This window comes from Camarhynchus parvulus, chromosome 1 (genome assembly GCF_901933205.1).
Source record: "Camarhynchus parvulus chromosome 1, STF_HiC, whole genome shotgun sequence".
Lineage (NCBI taxonomy): Eukaryota > Metazoa > Chordata > Aves > Passeriformes > Thraupidae > Camarhynchus > Camarhynchus parvulus.
Window position 1 is genome coordinate 98,877,231 of NC_044571.1, and position 18,412 is coordinate 98,895,642.

At 37.5% G+C, this 18,412-nt stretch overlaps 1 protein-coding gene across 4 annotated transcripts in view; it reads left to right on the forward strand.

The window, feature by feature from the left end:
- Positions 1–18,412, forward strand: part of SENP7 (SUMO specific peptidase 7) — a 43,334-nt gene that overhangs the window by 4,678 nt on the left and 20,244 nt on the right. For 3 of the 4 annotated variants that reach the window (XM_030948899.1, XM_030948917.1, XM_030948909.1), the window contains exons 4-9: positions 1,383–1,477; positions 11,428–11,625; positions 14,952–15,067; positions 15,810–15,979; positions 16,921–17,272; positions 17,828–17,979. In XM_030948899.1, the coding sequence (XP_030804759.1) occupies positions 1,383–1,477; positions 11,428–11,625; positions 14,952–15,067; positions 15,810–15,979; positions 16,921–17,272; positions 17,828–17,979 (1,083 nt within the window). The remainder of the gene's footprint in view (positions 1–1,382; positions 1,478–11,427; positions 11,626–14,951; positions 15,068–15,809; positions 15,980–16,920; positions 17,273–17,827; positions 17,980–18,412) is intronic. The other variant, XM_030948925.1, reaches the window with a different exon arrangement.

Genomic DNA, 18,412 nt, shown 5'->3' on the forward strand with positions numbered 1-18,412 from the left:
ATTCCTCTTGACTTAGAGTAGTGGTAATGTGACCCAGGTCTCTTGGTAGGCCTGGTCATTTGAGAATGCTGCAGTAGAGACTTGCTGTGGGGTTGTGTTCTGTACTGGTAATGCTTTCAGTGAGCAGAGCCTCCAGTTGCAGTCAGGTTTTGAAATGGGAGCTGGTGTCTCCTCTGGCTACAAGCAGCAACCTGTCTGCCTCTATAAAAATTATGATTTGAATGGTGAATTGGAAAATTCTTTATTTCCTAGTTATTTCCTGGATGTTGTCTAATTTTCCATTTCTTATTTTTCCTACCTATGTCTATACATATTTCAAACTTTCCCGTGTATCGGGGGATTTCAAATGCTTTAAACACTGCCTAGTTTTTATGTTCTACTTTAAAAAACTTGGTCATGAGTTGTCAGAGTTTGCACCATGTTTGAGAAACTTTGTGTTGTTTTTAGTGATTTGGACATACCGGTCTCTCCTGTGCTTGAACACCAATGGTAAAAGATGAATTAGATGGTGTTGGAAGGCAGAAAGAGGGGAGAGCCCAGTCAATTCAATTTCTTGCTGCCAACTTTAGTAGTGGGTTATTTTGCATTAGAGTTAATCCCTATGGTATTGAACAGTCTGATTTGGGATGTGCCTTTCAGACTTCATTAAAGTTTGTAGAATATGCATGGGCATGAACTTTTCAGATGCTCTTTCAAACCACACTTAGTCAAAAAGGAAGATAAATTTGTCTGCTTTCCGCCCGAGTGCCATTTTCAAGCGTCTCTTGGGTTTATTATATTTTAAATTTTAAGAAATGAGGAAGATTAGAAGGAGGGTTGGAGGTTTCTGGAATTGCAGCAATAACTGTTTTGATGGGGCTTATTTTGTTTAATTTGAAAATAGAAGTACTTTCTGGTAAGGTAAGGGTATGTGGAAAAAAAATTAAGTCTTGCTGTTCTGGGGTTTACCATCTAAGTCCCAAACCTTCAAATTGCTTTTCCCTCTCAGAATTTTATATCTTTTATATCCATATTGTAGCCTGCAAAATTTGCCTAAATGCGCAGCATTGGCCTCTACTTTCTGCATCTTGTAAATTTGTGATTATGTGGAACAGGCCTAATATTTAAGTCTGTGTTTGGTATAGTCCCTCTTGAAATTGGGAAACAATGGAATTGTCCTGTATATTTCTTCAGGAGAGAAAAAATTCTGTTCAAGATCAGGTGGTATATGCATGTTTTAAATCAAGCAAATTAATTATTTGCAAAATTGCTGTGTATGCTATTCATAACTTTGATATATTTGGTCAGTTGCATTGTTTCAGTGTCCCATTTTTCTGTGCATTATCCATTATGATATAATCAGGTTTTTTTGGAATCTGCCAATTTTATTTGTTTTGTTTCAGTGGAGATTAAGTGCCAACAACAGAAAGCCTTCCACAAAAGGAAAAAGGCAAAAGGATTGCAGCAGACACAGCTCTAATGATGAAGAATCAATTGGGTAAGAAGTCCTCTCAAAATTAGTTTATCTCTGTTTGCATATTCAGAGTTTCACAGTCTTTCTTGAAGATGAGTGTCTCTGGTCTCTAGCTAATTATTGTGTCATGCAGAGATGGTTTTCAAGCTGTTGGGTGCCTCACCTTCAGAGAATCATGCTTCACTGGTCTAATGGCAGCTGTAACTTTCCCTTGTGTGATACCACAAGATCTGTGACATTAGAGTGAGAGTGCTTACTAGAGGAATTACTGCTTGTTAACCTGCTTGGAGTCCTGAAAGGTGTTCATTGCTCTCTAAGTGTAAACTGTCATTCTAGCCCTAGATATCTTTAGATCTGTAAGAAGCTTCCCAAAATTCTTTTTCTCATCCTTTTTTGTTCTGTAGCCCACACTTATTAGCCTAAGCTTTATCAACTCTTTAAAATAATCAAAATGTCCCTTAAACAATATGCTGATTAGTAGTGGAAGAAGGTAAAAAAAATGTGAGCTTTTCCACCTCTGTGTTAGTGTCAAGGAGCTTAAATTATTAAGACTGCTGATGTGACACTTCTTTCTCTGTTGCCAAGAGCAAATATCTTGGTTTCTTTGAGATTATGGCAAATTATTGATATGCTATTATAAGATAAAATCATCATCTTCAGAGTTATCAGCTAGGTAATTGTTTTATCTGAGAAAATTTTGAAGCTGTTTTTTCTGCAGTTGACAATGGAAATAAGAATGTAGAACTAGATTTATTAGCAGGAGCTGGGAAACATAATGACTTTGTGACAAAATGAATATGTTTGTCCTAATGAAACAGTTGTTATTCCCCAAATCACTTAATTCTAAATAAAGGAGTAAGCATTCTCTGCTCTGTTTTCTGACTGCAACTAAACTGGCCCATAAGTGGTTTCTTATCAGGAGAGGCTGTTAAAAACAAAGTGCACAGGTAATGAAAATGCAGGTGATTTTGGCACTGCTAAGTTCTGTAGGTTTGTGGTTTATGAATAGTCATTGTTTAGCCTGGTCTGTATATTCAGAATGCTTCAAAGTGTTGCAAAGAAGAGCTGAAATTGTAAAAGATGCTGAGTTTATTTTTCATACCTCCTCAGAGGCATAGCTGTCAGTTTACATGCACTTACCTCAAAAAGCTTCTGTCAGTAACTTTTAATTGTGGGAGCAGCTCACAGGGTCAACCTAACAGAATTTAATTGCAGTTTCCTGAATTTTATTTATGTTTTGACATGATTGATGTGTGATGTCAAGATATCAATCTCTAAAAGCCTTTCAGTAAACTTTGAACTGATCTTTAAACATTGAGAAGTTTGGATTCTTTAAAGCTACCTTTAGATCTGTTGTGTATTAATTTTCTGTTTATTTCAATATGCAAGAGACTTTCAAATAGCATTTATAGGTGTTCCATAATTTTTACACAAATAGTTAGCAGCACAGTATTGAGAAATTATTTAGACTGCAAAGAGACAGCAAGTATTTAGATATTAAACCTGTACATTTTTCAGTTCTTTGAAAAAAGATGTGTTTCTAGAGACTAGCTAGAGCCTCTCTGTAAAGTAAATTTACTCTTCTGTCTGCAATGAAGCTTGTACTAAGTGTTCCACTTGGGTACTCAGTGTTTCTCAGTAAGTCAGAATCAACATGGGAACTTTGTTGTGTAATAAGTGGAAAGAGCACCCAGGTTCTAAAGAGGTGGTGTTTCTTGAGCAAGAGTCTGAGAACTGACAAAACTGTAAAGAGGAAAGAGTGAACTTGTGTGCTGCAAGTCTTTCTGATGCAATAGTTTTTATTCCCAGTAAGGAATTTTTCATTTGCATTACAAAGTAGAAAATAAATCTTAATTACAAACTCCTATTAGCTCCTGGTATTTTAAAAGCAGTCTACTTTATTGATAGGAGCTAATATCAGGTGTTGAGGGAGATGTGTTGCTTCAGGACTGTTACTGCCACCAAACTTTAGTCATAAAGGACAAAGTAGATATATTAGCACAAACCTACAACTTCACATGGGGCTTTTTTAACTTCTGGATTATAAAATTTGGTAGTCAATTGCTTCTGTCAGCTGTGCTGTGGTGTGAGATCATGGGGGTCTGTAGCAGCAACTGCAACTGCTCTCACTTGTACAGCTCTGCTCCTGGGCTTGTGGAAGGTGAGTGTCAGGGGTTTGTCTGTGATCCCAGAGAGGGCTCCTGGGGTGGGTTAGTTCCCTAGTTAGGAGGGAGGGTGAAAGTTGAGATGTGTGCAGTTCCTTCAGGTCAAATGAAATTTGACATTTCTTTAAATGTTCAGTGAAATACGTGTTCCAGCTGAATCAGGTACTGACCCTGTAGCAGTCAGGTTTTTGTGGCAGTCATTTACATTTACCCTTGCCCTGACAAGAGCATTTGGTCAGTAGTAACCTCCTTGTCCAGCAAAGCAAGGAGGTTCATAGGGATGTTCATGTTTGTGGGTCACTGACTTCTCATCAGTTGGTAAAAGGACAGGACCTTGGAGCTGAAGGATGACAGTCAAAATGTTTGGTCACAGCAGAGTGTTGTCAGTGAATGCATCAGTCAGAGATTCCCATTAATGATAGTGTGTCATGTTATTCCTTTGGGCTCAGAAAGGTCAGGGAGCTCCTGGGCTGTGCATGTACTGCAGAAGCTCAGATAACTAAATACACATCAGGTCTATCGGTGGCTTTATTCTGTAGACACAGGACAGACCCTCAGCTTGTCTGAGAGCTGAGGGAACAACCCTCAAACAGTACGTGACATCCCACTGCCAAAACATTTATTTCCCAGAACCTGGGTTTACTAGTAAGTGAATATAGCCATGAAGACAGTGGTGTAGACAATTAATTGTAATTTAGTCCCAAATGAGCCAATAGTCTCCTTGTCTCATTTTGATCACTTTCTAATACAAATTTGAATGAATTGCAGACAGCAGTTCCAGCACTGGTGTGTGTACACAATATGAACATTGAGTAGGGAACTATATCAAGCAGCTGTGACTATTGTGTGAAATAAGGTCAAACATTTTTCCCCAAAGAGGTATAAGCAATAAGTTTTGTTCCTGTGGTTTATAAGGTAGGATATTTTTTTTATTGCCTGTGAAAAGCAAAATTAGACTTGTCAGGAGCAGCTAACAGCATTTTTCATAATATCTTTTTTGTTTATTCCATCATTACATGCATAACTGTGTTTTCATTACCTTTGCTTTTGTATTTTTTTCAATTTTTGGGAGGTAGATAAGAGACTACGGTAGGTACTTGTTTTGGAAACAAAAATAATTGTCTTTGGTTTTCCTTCACCAAGATGCCTCCAGTGTTACTGTTATGCAAATTACTTGCTGGGTCTGCTTGTGGGACTTGCTTTTAATGTATACGTTGCTTCTTTGTGTTTGACACTTACTTTAATATTTTGAAATGTCTTTTGCTTGAGTTGCTCACTTTATTCTGTGGACAGTTTAACAAATGATGTAGGGATCTGTGTCACAACCATTGTTTACAGATGTATGGGCTGGCTTAGGTTTAGACTTTCCCTGAATCTATTGTACTCCCAGTCTTAGTGACATGATTTTCAAGAAGCACTGCCAGAGGCCATAATCCTTTTAGAAAGGGAAGCCACTGAAAGCTCGTATGCTACTTTTCTGCTCTGAAGGTTTGGTCATCACTGGTTCAAAACCTTCAGTCAAAACCTGGTGCCATACGAAGTGATGCCTTGGCCTGGTGCTGACAAGTGTATACCATTGACTTCCTTGTTTGTTGAAGGTTCTTCTCTTTTGCATGGATTTCCAGTGCTAAGCTTACTTAATGGTATATGTGTGTGCTTTAACTTATAAGATCATTTTTGCTAAAGTACTTGCCTAAAAAATATAAACCCTATTTCAATCAAGAGAATGGGGAACATTACAAATTCAGTTCCAAGTAACAATCAGTAAACCAAATTATATAGGAACCTGGAGCTTGTTAAGGTCTAGCCTGATGTGTGAGCAAGGGATGTCAGACCTGACTTTTCAAGGTGGCCAACAAACTATAGGTAGTGAAATTCTGATTCTGACTCCTTGCCTCCTGCTGTGGACTTTTTCTGTCATTATGTTGTTTAAACACTCAACCTTGGAATATTTTCTGGTATCTTTACAAGTCTTGATCATGCATAGTCACAGTGTTTTTATTTTAATTATGTATTCCCACTGGACTAATTAACTTGCTGTTTGAGCCTAAATTTAGTAATATTTCATTGTGATATCATGTGTTTGAGAAATAAAAAGAAAAAAATGTATAATTTCTGTGAGGTGGATCAATGAAAACTTAAAGAATTGAGATCTAGGAAATTGACAGCCTTGGTTTGTTTTTTGGCAGGAGAGCTGAAGTGTTCCATAGAGAATAGCACATTTATGTTGTCTCACGATCCCCTGCAATAATGGTTTTAAAACATATTTTTTAAGAAGAAGCAATTTTCTGGTTCTCATCTGCATATTGCTAGGGCTTACTTCTATGACTGTTCTCTATTTGGAGGAAAAACATAATTTAGTTACTTGAAGGTTTGATTTTTAATTTTGAGTCCTTTTGGAGGAGGAGGGGAAATAGCTTAGTTTTACATTGCATCGTCTGTTCTGGCATCCCAAGAGCTGAAGTGACTTCAGTTCTTTAGTCTTCAGTAACTGGCCCTATAAAGTAGTTTGGGTGTTTCTTGTCTTTAGGGAAGAATTTTAAAGCACAAGAGTGAATGTCTAGTTTCAAAAGATAACTTGTACAAATTTTCTTCATGAATTCTACCTTGAAATTTTCCTTAACTGCTTCGGTTTCTGTAAATTTTCTTAACAGCCTACTAAGTTCTTGTGTAGCTGAATTTTTTAACCGATCATGTTTCTTAAATATATATATTCTCTAATTCCTTAGGTACTGCTTATTTATTTCTTATTTCTAATATACATTACAGTGGACAAACAACAAATGGAGTAAAATTCTGGTTGCTATAAGCTCTTCTGAGGTATTAAACTGTGGCTCATGGGTGAGCCCAACATTGGAGAAGTCCAGAAGAAAGCCAGAACTTCTGATTTAGTGGGGATTTCTATGGGAAAACAAGTCTCTTGCTTCCTGTGCTGTATCAAGAGCACTTGCCAGATTGGGATGTGCTCACTAAGCTGCTATAGTTGAGCTCCACCATTTAAGACATTAATGTTACTAAACACAGGACCCCAGGACCTGTGTTCACTTTGTAAGCTTTTCAGCGATTAAAGCATATCTGGAAATGAAACTCCAGTCTCTGGATCATTAGAGTGTTGAACAAGCCTCTCTGACATCTACAGTATTTGAGGCACATTTTTGGAACTCTTTTTTTGCATTAGCATTCGCAGACTGTATCTAGAACCAGATGAAAGAAAAGAAAGGGGAAAGCCTTTTCCAGACTGCATAAAACATTCTGGAGCACTACTGTGCTTTAGGTTGGTATTCAAGTGAGACTGTCTTTGCACATGTGACTTTTTATTGCCTCCTCAGAGCCAATGTCTCACTTGATAAACCCAGGACTGTTTTTCCAACAGCTAATTAGGACCAATCTGTTACATAACACTTTGTCCTGTGTCCATGTCCTTGGCATCAGAGTGCCTTAAGTTGGTTTTGGGGTTCTTTTTTAATGGTACCTTTTCTTTGTCTTTTGAGATAAAGCCTTAGCTCTTTTCCATCAGTTTTTCTTTGGCAAACTTCTGATAGAAGTTCACAGATAAAAGGAAACTGCCTTCACTTGAGCTTAAGTTCCTTAGATTTGAATAGGAACCATTTAGATTTATTGTGCATTGTCTAGAATAGTGGTCTCCAAAGTGTGGTGTGTACAAGACAATTCACTGGGATACAGGAAGGAAATATTTTTGTACAATTACTAAGTGTTTATATAATCTTTATTGTGTTCCTTTTTAATTTTCTATTTCTGTGTTTTACAATCACAGAATTGAGGTTGGAAAAGACCTTTAAGATCAACCTGTCACTAGTACCTCTCTGTAGATTTTAGTTAAATAAACTTTGTGCTCAAAATACTTACTGCTGGTAGGGATGTGTGGTTAAAACATTTTGGAGACTGCTGGTCTGGGAAAGGCATAGCAGAGCTCTAGGAGAAAGCAGCTCATGGCATACACATTATGGCATTCAGAGGTGCAGAGATCTCATCAGGTTGACAGCCATCCACAGCTTCTGGGCAGGTTGTCCAAGCTGCAGGTAGGAACATTTGTCCTTTCAGGTTCAGTGGAGGGTTGTGTGTGTTGTGAGTATGGTAAGTAACTAGGGAGAGGAAATCTCAATGTCAAGATTGAAAGAGCAAACTAAAAGGCTTATGTGGAACATCTGCCCCCAGTTCATTGTGTTTCGCTAGCGTGGCAGTTCCAGACGTTATTTTAGGTGCAAGCATGTCTGTCCTTCTGCAACGGAAGTTTCCATGCCATACCTGTATTTGCCACTGGTACCATGTAACCAGGCTGCTGTGCTGAGGGCAGCATGTCAGTGGGACAATTACAGCTGCTTGCAGATGTACACACACTGAGGAATAGCAGCCCTTTGCTTAAGAAATGTTACTGTAGCATGTGTGTAACAGCTATGTGAGTAGTATGGTTTTTTTCCCTAGCTATTAAAAAGAGACTTACTCTACAGTGAGAACAATTTTTTTTTTGTTATGCAAGATATGCAGTAGGAAAAACCCCAATTCTTGCTTCAGTAATCTTTAAAAACCAAAAAATTAGTCTGAACTTCAGTGTCTTCATAGGACCAGCTCTTGGAAAACAAGTCCCGTTCTCAGAGGTTTGAAAATAAAGTAAATGCTGACAAATCATCTATGATCTATAATGCTTATCAGCTTATAAATTCAATAAGATGAAGTCCTGCCATTAGGTCGCCACCACCTTATGCAGCACTAAAGGCTGGGGAAAGAGGGGCTGGAAAGATGCCTGGTGGAAAAGGCCTTAGTGGTGCTGGTCAACAGCAGGTGAAAATGAGCCAGAGTTTGCCCAGGTGGTCAAGAAGGCCCCTGGCACCTGGCCTGTGTCAGCAGGACTAGGGCAATGATTGTCTGCCTGTGAAGGCCGCACCTCGAGTGCTGTGTCCAATTCTGGGCCCCTCATTAAATGAAAGATGTTGAGGTGTTGGAGCAAGTCCACAGAAGGGCAGTGGAGCTGGTGAAGGATCTGGAACATAATTCCTATGAGGAACAGCTGAGCGAACTGGGCTTGTTCAGTCTGAAGAAGAGAAGGCCAAAGGAAGACCTTGTCACTCTCTAAAACTGCATGAAAAGAGGTTGTGTCAAGGTGGGTGTTGGTCTCTTCTCTAAGACAACCAGTGACAGGACAAAGGGACATGTACTCAAGTTGTGCCAGGGAGGTTCAGGTTGAATATCAGGAAAAATTTATTTACTGAAAGAATGGTTAAGAACTGGAATAGCCTGTCCAGGGAGGTGGTGGAGTCACCATCCCTGAAAGTGTTCAAAAGCAAGTAGACATGGCACTTTGCAGTATGATTTAGTGGACATGGTGGTATTCAGTTGAAGACTTGTTATCTTGGAGATCTTCTCCAATCCTTATGAGTCTGTAAGAAAACTGTCCAAGTTACTGGCCATAATGCAGATAAATTCTTTATGTGAAGACTTTAGTACCAATCTAGCAGAACTACCAAAGTATAGATACTTTTTTAACTTTAGTAAGGCATTTTTACTGACTTTGTAATTCATAAGTAATTCTAAGTAATTTGTTTAGTGAAATTGAATAGAAATAGTTGGAGCTTCAGAACTGGGAGATTTGTAATAACTTCTTTTTTTCCCCAGCAAGATCATAATAATCTGCCATATGGAAACAAATAATATTCATGACTTTAAAATAAGATGACACAAAATGAATATTTTCATATCCTGCAAATGGTCAATACACTTTCAGAATAGCTTGTAAGGTCATAGTGACACCACATCCAACATTTGGTGATAACAAGATGCACCAAAATTTCCATTTCGGTGTTTCTGCACTGAAAGTTTACCTCTTCAGAATGGCATATGGTTATGTTAGTCATTCATACCAGAAGGAGAAACCTTGCAAGGCTGTCCTGATCAAAAGATGAGTTTGTGATTGCTCTTGTCCAAAGAGAACTGCTTTGTAAATTGCCAGGGAAGTGACCTTATTCTCTAAGGTATGATGCGGAGACAACAAACTCATAGAATATCTTTGTTGAATTCATGTGACTTAAAAAGTTCTCAGCACCCTATTAATGTATTGTTATATGTATGGCAGGCAACCCAAAGTTATCTTGACGAATGTCCTGAGGATGAAAATAGGAAGAAAATACACACAGGCACAACCTAAAACTGGTGCTAATTTTTCTGATGCTGGCAAGCTGCAGTCAGATCAAGCACCCTCATCATCTGCTGCCAGCATAAAGATATGTCAGATTTTAAACCCTACTGTCCAAAGTCTTTTTCTGTCTAAAAGGTATGTTGTCTTTGCCTCATGTCACTAAACAAAATAATTTTCCTTGCAGTTATTTCTTCATGAGAAGGTGTTCTTTATTGTGCCACAGTTTCCTTCTTCATGAACTGTATTTTATCTCACTTCACTGAATTCACTCATACCTGGTTCCTTTTGATAATCATTGGGAGAGATGGTGCCAGGCATACTTTAGTGTTTTTTTCTGATCAAAAGGCTTCTAGATGGTCCTGTACTGTCAAGACTAATTAATTATGGTTTAGCCATTGGACTCTCAAATGTCTGGCTTTTTTTTTTTTATCCTCATGAAAAGAATACACTTGAATTTGACTGCAGCGCTTTTTTAAGACAAGATACCAAGATGTATTTTCACTGTTACTGCCTTAGACTACTCATGAAAATAGGAAAACTGGCATAAATTATCAGAAGGAAAGGATATCAAGTCTAGTATCTTCTTTGCAGCCCTACAAGCAGTGGTCAATTGTAGATGTTAATGGAAAAGTATGGCTATAGTGAATGCTTTATTCTCTGGATTTTCTGTTGAGTGTCTGATAACAGTTTATAGGCTTCCTTTATTGGAGGTTACATCCAGTCTACATGTTCTTCAGTATTAGAATTTTCATCTTTAAGTTGTATCTCTTAATGTTTATCCACTGTGGGTCTCTGCAATTGTGTCTGGAAGGTAGCCTCCTGATGAAAAGCAAATTTATATCTTGGTGCAAAAGGAGATCTGAGTGCTCTCCAGACATCATGGCATTTGTGCTGGAGTGTGCTCTGTGGATAAAAACAGACAACAGGAGAATTATGCCGTCAATACCCAAAAGGCAGTGTTGTTCAAAACACATTCAAAAAGGCCATAGCCTTACAACCTAATCCTAAATAAATTGCAATGGAAGTGGTAGCATTTAAATCCCAGTCTGAGAAAGGAAGTGGATATGGGCTATACAACAAGCTGGCTGCTGTGACATTGTATGAAGTTGAGCTGCTCTTACACATCGTGTGCGTGTTCAAGTAGGAGTTGCATCTTTATATTTCTGTTTGGCTTATTTTTGATGCTTGTCTGTTTTAACACCTGCGGGTATTTTTCTGGGTCTTGCAATACTGTAGAGTGCCACCTCATGTTTGAGGATGCTACCTTTTGTGTGCATGCTACTTTTCTACCTGTTCACTAAGTGCTTTAGAAAATGTGGTCTGTTTACTGGAGGCTTCTTGTTCACAGGAAAATCAAGATTGTTTGTTCCAGAGTTCTGACAAATGTGTACAGATACTGCATGAAAGTTGTTTAGAGAGAAATATTTACCAGTTTTTAAACTGCAGGATATAATTATAAAATTACATGGCTAGTTTTCTTACCTTTTGTGTTTACCTGCTTTCTTTGTACTTTAATAGGATTTTTTTTTTTTTGCCTCTAAGGGACTAAAAATATTGATGTTTAATTATCAAGCCTCTAGGATACATGAATTTAACAAGAAGTTTGTTCCTCTAGATTGCAGTGCAATACTCATGGTTTGCTGTTATATGTATGGCAGGCAACCCAAAGTTATCTTGACGAACGTCCTGAGTACGAAAATTGGAAGAAAGTACATAGACAGCCACGTAATAATTGATGCAAATTTACCTGCTGCAGACAAATTGCAATCGGGTCAACTCCCCTCATCAGCTGTTGCCAGCCTACAGACATGTCAAATATTAAGTTCTCCTCATGAAAGTTCTTTTCTTTCTGAAAGGTATGTTACTCACTGCTGATTTTGCCAGTCTTCCTGAAATGACATAACTTCACTATGGAAAAGAATTTCCCTGAAACAGCTTTTGTTCTACTCTTTTCTTGGACCAGGAGATCAATTTCCTGAGTGCAAATTAACATGCTTCTCCAATGAGCCATTTTAACATTGCGTTTGTTCTGGTTTTCTGGACCTGGTGTTAAAAGGCTACTTTTCTTTCTTAGAAGGCATTTCTGTTTGCAGTGCATCACTGCTTTGGTTTGGGAAGAAACACAAGTAATTCTAACACATCTGAGTTGGTTTTGTGTCTGGAACCAAAATCTTGCTTTCCTGTTGGTGTTGCTGTGTTCTAGCATGATTTCAAATAACTTCTTTTGCAAAATATTTCCAAATTCCTTTCAGTGGTAATTAATTTCTTATCACATTAACCCACTGGTGGTGTCAGTATTCCTAATAGGGTGGCTTTGGTTAAGGGCTATGTGTGTCCTCCTACCACTTAACATCTACTTTCATCTTTTCTTCCTATATTTAGGTTGACTGAGCATCATGGTAATGTTTGACATATAAAACTAGCAGAAATCAGGTATTAGAATTAGGTAACACCTGTTTTGGTCTAAGGTGGTCATTGCATTCAAAGCAATGTGCCTCTGTTTGTCTGTTATGGCTACAACAGCAAATTTTCCACATAGAAAAATAGCAGGAAATTCTGAGGAAGACAGTAGAAAGGTGAAGAAAAGAAGAATGATGTGGGGTTTTTTTTTAAGGCAGGAGTAATTACAAGTTCCCAGGTTAAAATTGAGAAAAGTCAGTCGTATTCCTCATTCTGATGCATCAACATCTAAGAGAACTGAAATTATTAACGATTTTTTTTTCCTATTGAGTTGCCCATTGCTGCTTAAATTAACCTGACAAAGCTGCAATTTAAACAAGATTTAGAGAGAACAGTTTATTAGGCTATCTTATTTTAAGGTATCATATTTTTTGCTAATAATTTTCTGTGACTTAAGGCTGGCTGAAGTGTGGGGTGTTTGTTTGGATTGTTGTGAGTTTAGATTTTTGGGGGTTTTTTCATTTTATTTTATTGCAAAATAAGACTAAATTTTTAGTATCCAATGTTTTAACTTTGTAAAGTTTGGACAATGGGAGGTAGTGGATTTATAGAGAGAAAAACAAGAACTCTTGTATTTAATGCTCTAAATCTGAGGATACATCTTGTGTATTTTTTCTGGCTCATATCTGGAGCACAGTATTCTATACTAAGCACAATAATGGTTTGAGCTAGTAATTTTTTTAGTAGTTGTGAACTCAACTTGCTTTAGGTTTGGAGTGGTTCATTGTTTGAATGATTAATATTCTGTACCTGTTGCATGGCTTTTCTAATGTATTGTGTGAAAACTTGTTATCAGGAACCAACATTAGGATGACTTTTCACCCTTCCCCAGTGACTAGCACTTCAGTGCAATTTGTAATAGATACAATATGGCAAATGGAGAATTGAGGAGTTATTTCAACAAAGTCATGGCTTGATCCTGGTCACCTGTCTTTAAGTAAAGTCAGTGCATCACGTACCCTTGGCACTGCTTCCTTTGGGGTCTCTTCTTTGGAGGAGAATAATAAAAGCTCCCCTCTTGTAAGTGTTATGCATATATATGCACATGATCATACAGAGAGTCTTTTGTACCATCAGAGTAGCCAGAATGCATGCTGAAAATTGTGCTAGTTTTGTACTATGGAAATTTCAGATCAAGTTAAAGAATTATGTGTCATCAGAACAGGATGGTAGTAAATTAACTTATCTCTACCAGCTAGAACTTACTGCCAGCTCCCGCTTTCCATTCTTGCTCTTTGTATTACAGAATTGGTGGATTTTTGTAGCTTTACTGCAACCCAGTGTAAAATGCACTTGCACTGACCTGTCAGAATAACTAATGTATTTGAGGTAGGTTTTAAATGTAAAGGAACCCAAGGTTTTAAAATGTTTACAGTATTTGTTTCTCCTGGTTGTTAAGAACACTTTACAATATATATTGCCATAGCTTCATGGGTGTTGTATAAATCTGTTAAGGGTTACATTTGAAACTGAGTTATCAGCAAAGCTGACATTGGAAATAAAATGTGCAGAATTTGTGCATAAAGCAAATATGTTTAGGAAAATCTATTAGCTGAAACAGCCCTATTCAGGTGCTTTCTGCTGATAAAATCCCTGAATTGTGATGTTGGTGTAAAACAAATGCTGAAAACCACTTGATGGTTTTGTATGGTCTTTTAAGACAGTCAACTCTACACAGCTGTTATGCCTACAAATATTTTAGTTGAGAGAGAACTGTGGGTTCCAAAATCAAGTTTTCTATAGTGACCTGCCTAGTCTATGTAAGACTGTCTTGTTCCATATACAGAATGAACAATAGCACTTACTGGAAACTGCTTCTGTATCTGGTCCAATTCATGATTCTTTATGAATGGAAAGATAATCAGCAATGTTTTCACAGTGTTCATCACTGTAGTATTGGAGCACTCCAGAAATCTTTGTCTGTACAGAATTCCCAAAGAGCACTGATACTCCAATTTACAGATAAATCACTAAGGAGTAGTCACCTGTTCAAAAAATGTTCAACAGTTTTGGTTGTCTGATTAGAGATGTCAAGAGTGTTTTTTGCCATGGTGGGTGATGATTTTTAGGAGTTGAAGCTTTGCTGTCAGTGATATCAGGCATTGTGGTGATCACTTAGCTGTTTGAAAATCTGAGACCACAACATTGAGTTGAACACATTATAAAAGGATAAACACAAAATCCATTCGGATTAAGTACTGTAATTCTTTTCTGTTTATTTCTTTCGATGTCCTGTCTCCCTCTCCACCCCCCTTGAAGTTACTGTTTCAGGCCTTTTTGAGCAGGAATTTCTATTTCAAATAATTCCACATTTCAGGATCTTACTCAATGGATTTTATCACCAGCTCTGAATCTAAGTTAAAAATATACTACACTCACTGTATTTGTTACAAAGGCAATGATAGTCAACTGACTGTTCTCTCTTTTTTTCTTGTGTTCTTGTTGCAATCATTCCTTAAAGCAAAGTAATGTTTCAATGTCTGATCTCAAGCATGTCAGATTCTCATACTGTGCTTTTTAGAAGCATCTGGTTCATTTATAATGTTAGAGTATCTGTGTATTGCCACAACTGGACTGAATTAATTTGTGTTTCATTTGGCAAGGTCCACGCGTTTATGGGAGAGACAGAAGTTTGAAGTCTGATCAACTCTTGTTTCTGCTGGGATTTTTATTCAGTATTATTTCAAAATTAAAGATAAGACATAGTTAATATTATTTACAGGTCTGAACGTTGCCTGAGAAAGACAGATGATGAACTGTGTAAATTGACCAAGGCTTCTAAGGAACCAGAAAAACTTAATGCTGTCACTTTCAGAAGACGAGAGCTGCAGAAGAAAGGTTTGTAGTTAGCAGTCATCTGGTAGTTAAGTATGAATTTTGGAGATTGTTGGGATATTTTCCTTTTTTAATCTCGTATTGTGAGGAGAGTACAGAAATAAATTGAGGTGTTGCACGCAGTGTGTATGTTTCCTCAGAGTACTTTTTTTTTTTACAGATACAGTAAAAATATATCAGATGCCTGGTTTCAAATAGGAATAAAACTATGGTGAATCAAATCTGTGGAAGAAAGATTAGACTGAGTACCGCCTCACTGCACTGTTATAATCTTGATTTTCCAAAAAAGTCTTATAATAAAGAATGTAATCCATTAAGAATGCTCAAATAGTTTGTGAACCCTGCTAAAATATTCATGCTAGGTGATATTTATTTTCACTGCTGAAAAATTATGACCTCTATGCACATTCTCCAGGGATAATGTGCTGTCTTTTTATGCTGGCTACTAATACTTGCAGATTAGAACAGGAAATTGAGGATATTGCATTTGGCAGAAGATAAAGATTGTGGAGTATAAAGTGCTAAATCTTGTTTGGAAGGGATCTATGAATTTGGTTATACCCTTGACTAATTATGCAAAAAAAAATTTTGGGGAATATATTTTGGCAGCCATATACAATTAAAAAAGGAAAGAACTTACTGTGGAGAAGTTCTTATACCTGCTTCCATGCATTTTATATAAGACATAAACAATATGAAGAAATGTAAAGGTTTTTAAGGTTAAATTACTTTTTTTTTGACATAGAAAACAAGCACTGTGGTGAACTGGAGAAGAGGAGCAGACACATGAACAGTACTATTCTTGGTCAGAAGGAATCAGGCTCTTTTGATTCTGAGAAAAGGAAAAGAAGATATAGTGGCCATATTTCTGATGATTGTAATGCACACATTCCACAAAAGTCACCTGCATTCTCTGTAAGTTGCACTTAATTTTAGCACACATTCACACATACTAACATAGCAGCAGTAGCAACATCCCAAATAAAAGGATTATGCCAATAAATAGGATTTATCATACAGGTATATTAGTGGATACCTGTTGAGGTAAATTAGTTCAGTGATGCATCACAAGGAGTGAATCAATGTTCTTCTGTCCACATCATCACATTCTGCTTATTGTAGCAGAAAGGTTGAGAAAGATGAATGACAGTGTTTCCTTCAGGCAGGAGCATAGATTCAAACAATTTTCAAAATAAGGCATCTAGCTTCTTAAGTGAAGATTCTTTCACAAATGATCTAGAATTTGGGACTAATTAGGGGCATGAACAGCTAAACTGCCAAATATACCTAAGGTTATTGAAATCTTGTAGATGTCATCTTTTTGCTTCCTCCTTAGTCTATTGTACTTTTCCCTGAAGTTTTGTTCTTACCCATCCTTAGGATTTGAAAAAAAACCAACAAATAAGACTGAAGGAATCAGTCAAGTACAAAGTGGATTTATATTCAAGCATTTGAATATAAACAATAAAGACATCTCTGTAGCCTTCTGATTTAAACCCTGCAGAGACAGACAGTTATCAAACCTGTAAAACCCAGTTGACCAAGTTACACTTTTGGAAAGTAAGGAAAGCCCTGATTATTGGCCTCTCCATGTCTGACACTGACAGAGCTGCTAAAAATCAGAAATATTTCCTTGTTCAGTTTGAATAGGGGTCACTGTAGCTTTTTAAAAGATTGCATTAATACTGTTTGGAATATGAGGGGGGAGAAATTATCCTGAATTGAGCATTCAATGTCACTGTGTTAAGCTATAATTATTTTTTCTAGCACATAGCTAATATCAGTGATCACTGATCTGAACCGTCTAGAAATGTCAAGTAATAAACTTGCAATCTGTCTCTGATTCCTGTTTCTAGGAAAAGAAAAGTTTGAGTTCAGCTCAGTCTCCTGGCTGCAGAATACCCTGTGAGGATGGACAAGACCACAGATCTAATCCTATTCTGGTGCCAGACTGTCCAGCAGAGAGAGACTCTAAAGACACTTCCACCCACAACCACTTAAGGCCTGCTCACAGCCATACAGAGGACTCTGCCTCAGAGTCTCCTTCCAGAAATGTGTCAAAGAAACAGCTTTCTGCCAGCAGTGAGGATGTGGTTTCCTCACAAGTTGGTACCATCAGGAAATTAAAGCTGGACAAATCAGAGTACCTGAGCAAGCTGCGGAACAGAATCCGCAGGGGTAATCAGCACCTTGTTTCCATTGACCCAAGTATGTACTGTGTCTGTGCTGATGACAATTCCTGGTGGTAAACTTAGCTACTAGAACTTGAGCATAACTGGCTAGTTGGGACAGGGGGAACAAAAGACTGAAGACTGCCATCCTTTTTTTAATGCATTGTGCAGGTTAGAGAACAGTGCCTAGTATCAGAATCCTGTATCTGAGAAACAGGATGGACAGCAAGATTCTTGAATGCCAATCCTCTTTTTCCAGCTGATTTTGTAGCTATGGAAAAACCCAGCTTTTACTTTTTAATGATGCTAAAACTGAGAAAAATTACTCTCTTCTTTGAAGCAACTATGCTGTGTCTGTTTCATTTAATAGCCAAATAATTTTGACGACCTGGTATAAAAGGTGTTTGTAAAGATACAGAGCACTGCTTGTTGCATGCAATTGCACGCATGCAGATCTTGACTGGTTTGAGCAGTGCACTTTGATATCATGTACTGCAAGTCAGAATTCTTTACTTGTCTGAAATCCACAAGGAATGAAATATTCACAAGTCTGTACTTTGTAGTATACGTATACTTCTTTTTTCCTTTTTAGTTATCCTTTCCAGTGATGATGAAGATGGACCTTCTGAATCACAATGCACAGAGCTGATGAAGGATAATATCACTGATAATAAAGAAACACAGTCTGGCTTCTGTTTCGCAGCTAAGCAATTAGAAGACAAGACAAAACGTCACACAGAGCAGGTAGTCCAGTTTTTGGCTGATGTATTGTTATGCCAATTTATTTCTGTAATGTTTGTTATAGAAAATGATTGTTTATTATTGTCCCAGCCACAAGCAGAAGCTGCAGAAATTTATTTCACAGATAGAATACTGGACAGTCTTCAGAGAATTTCTCTGGTTCTCTTGGGTGTTTTTGCTACGCACAATGTATTTCCTATTATGATTATAAGCATTTGGAAATATTTAATTTCAGAAAACAGGAAGATCAAATAGTAACCTGAGGTAGAAACAGACATGATAAAGATACATCTGTGGAAGAATTTGTTTCCACACGCTCTTGTGCGTTGATCATAGTTTTTTTGTCATCCAATCCTCTGTTGTAATTCAGGGCTTATAGAAGTTCAGGATCTTTGTTGACAGCAGGCAGAGATGAAGTGAAGTTCCCTTTCCCGTT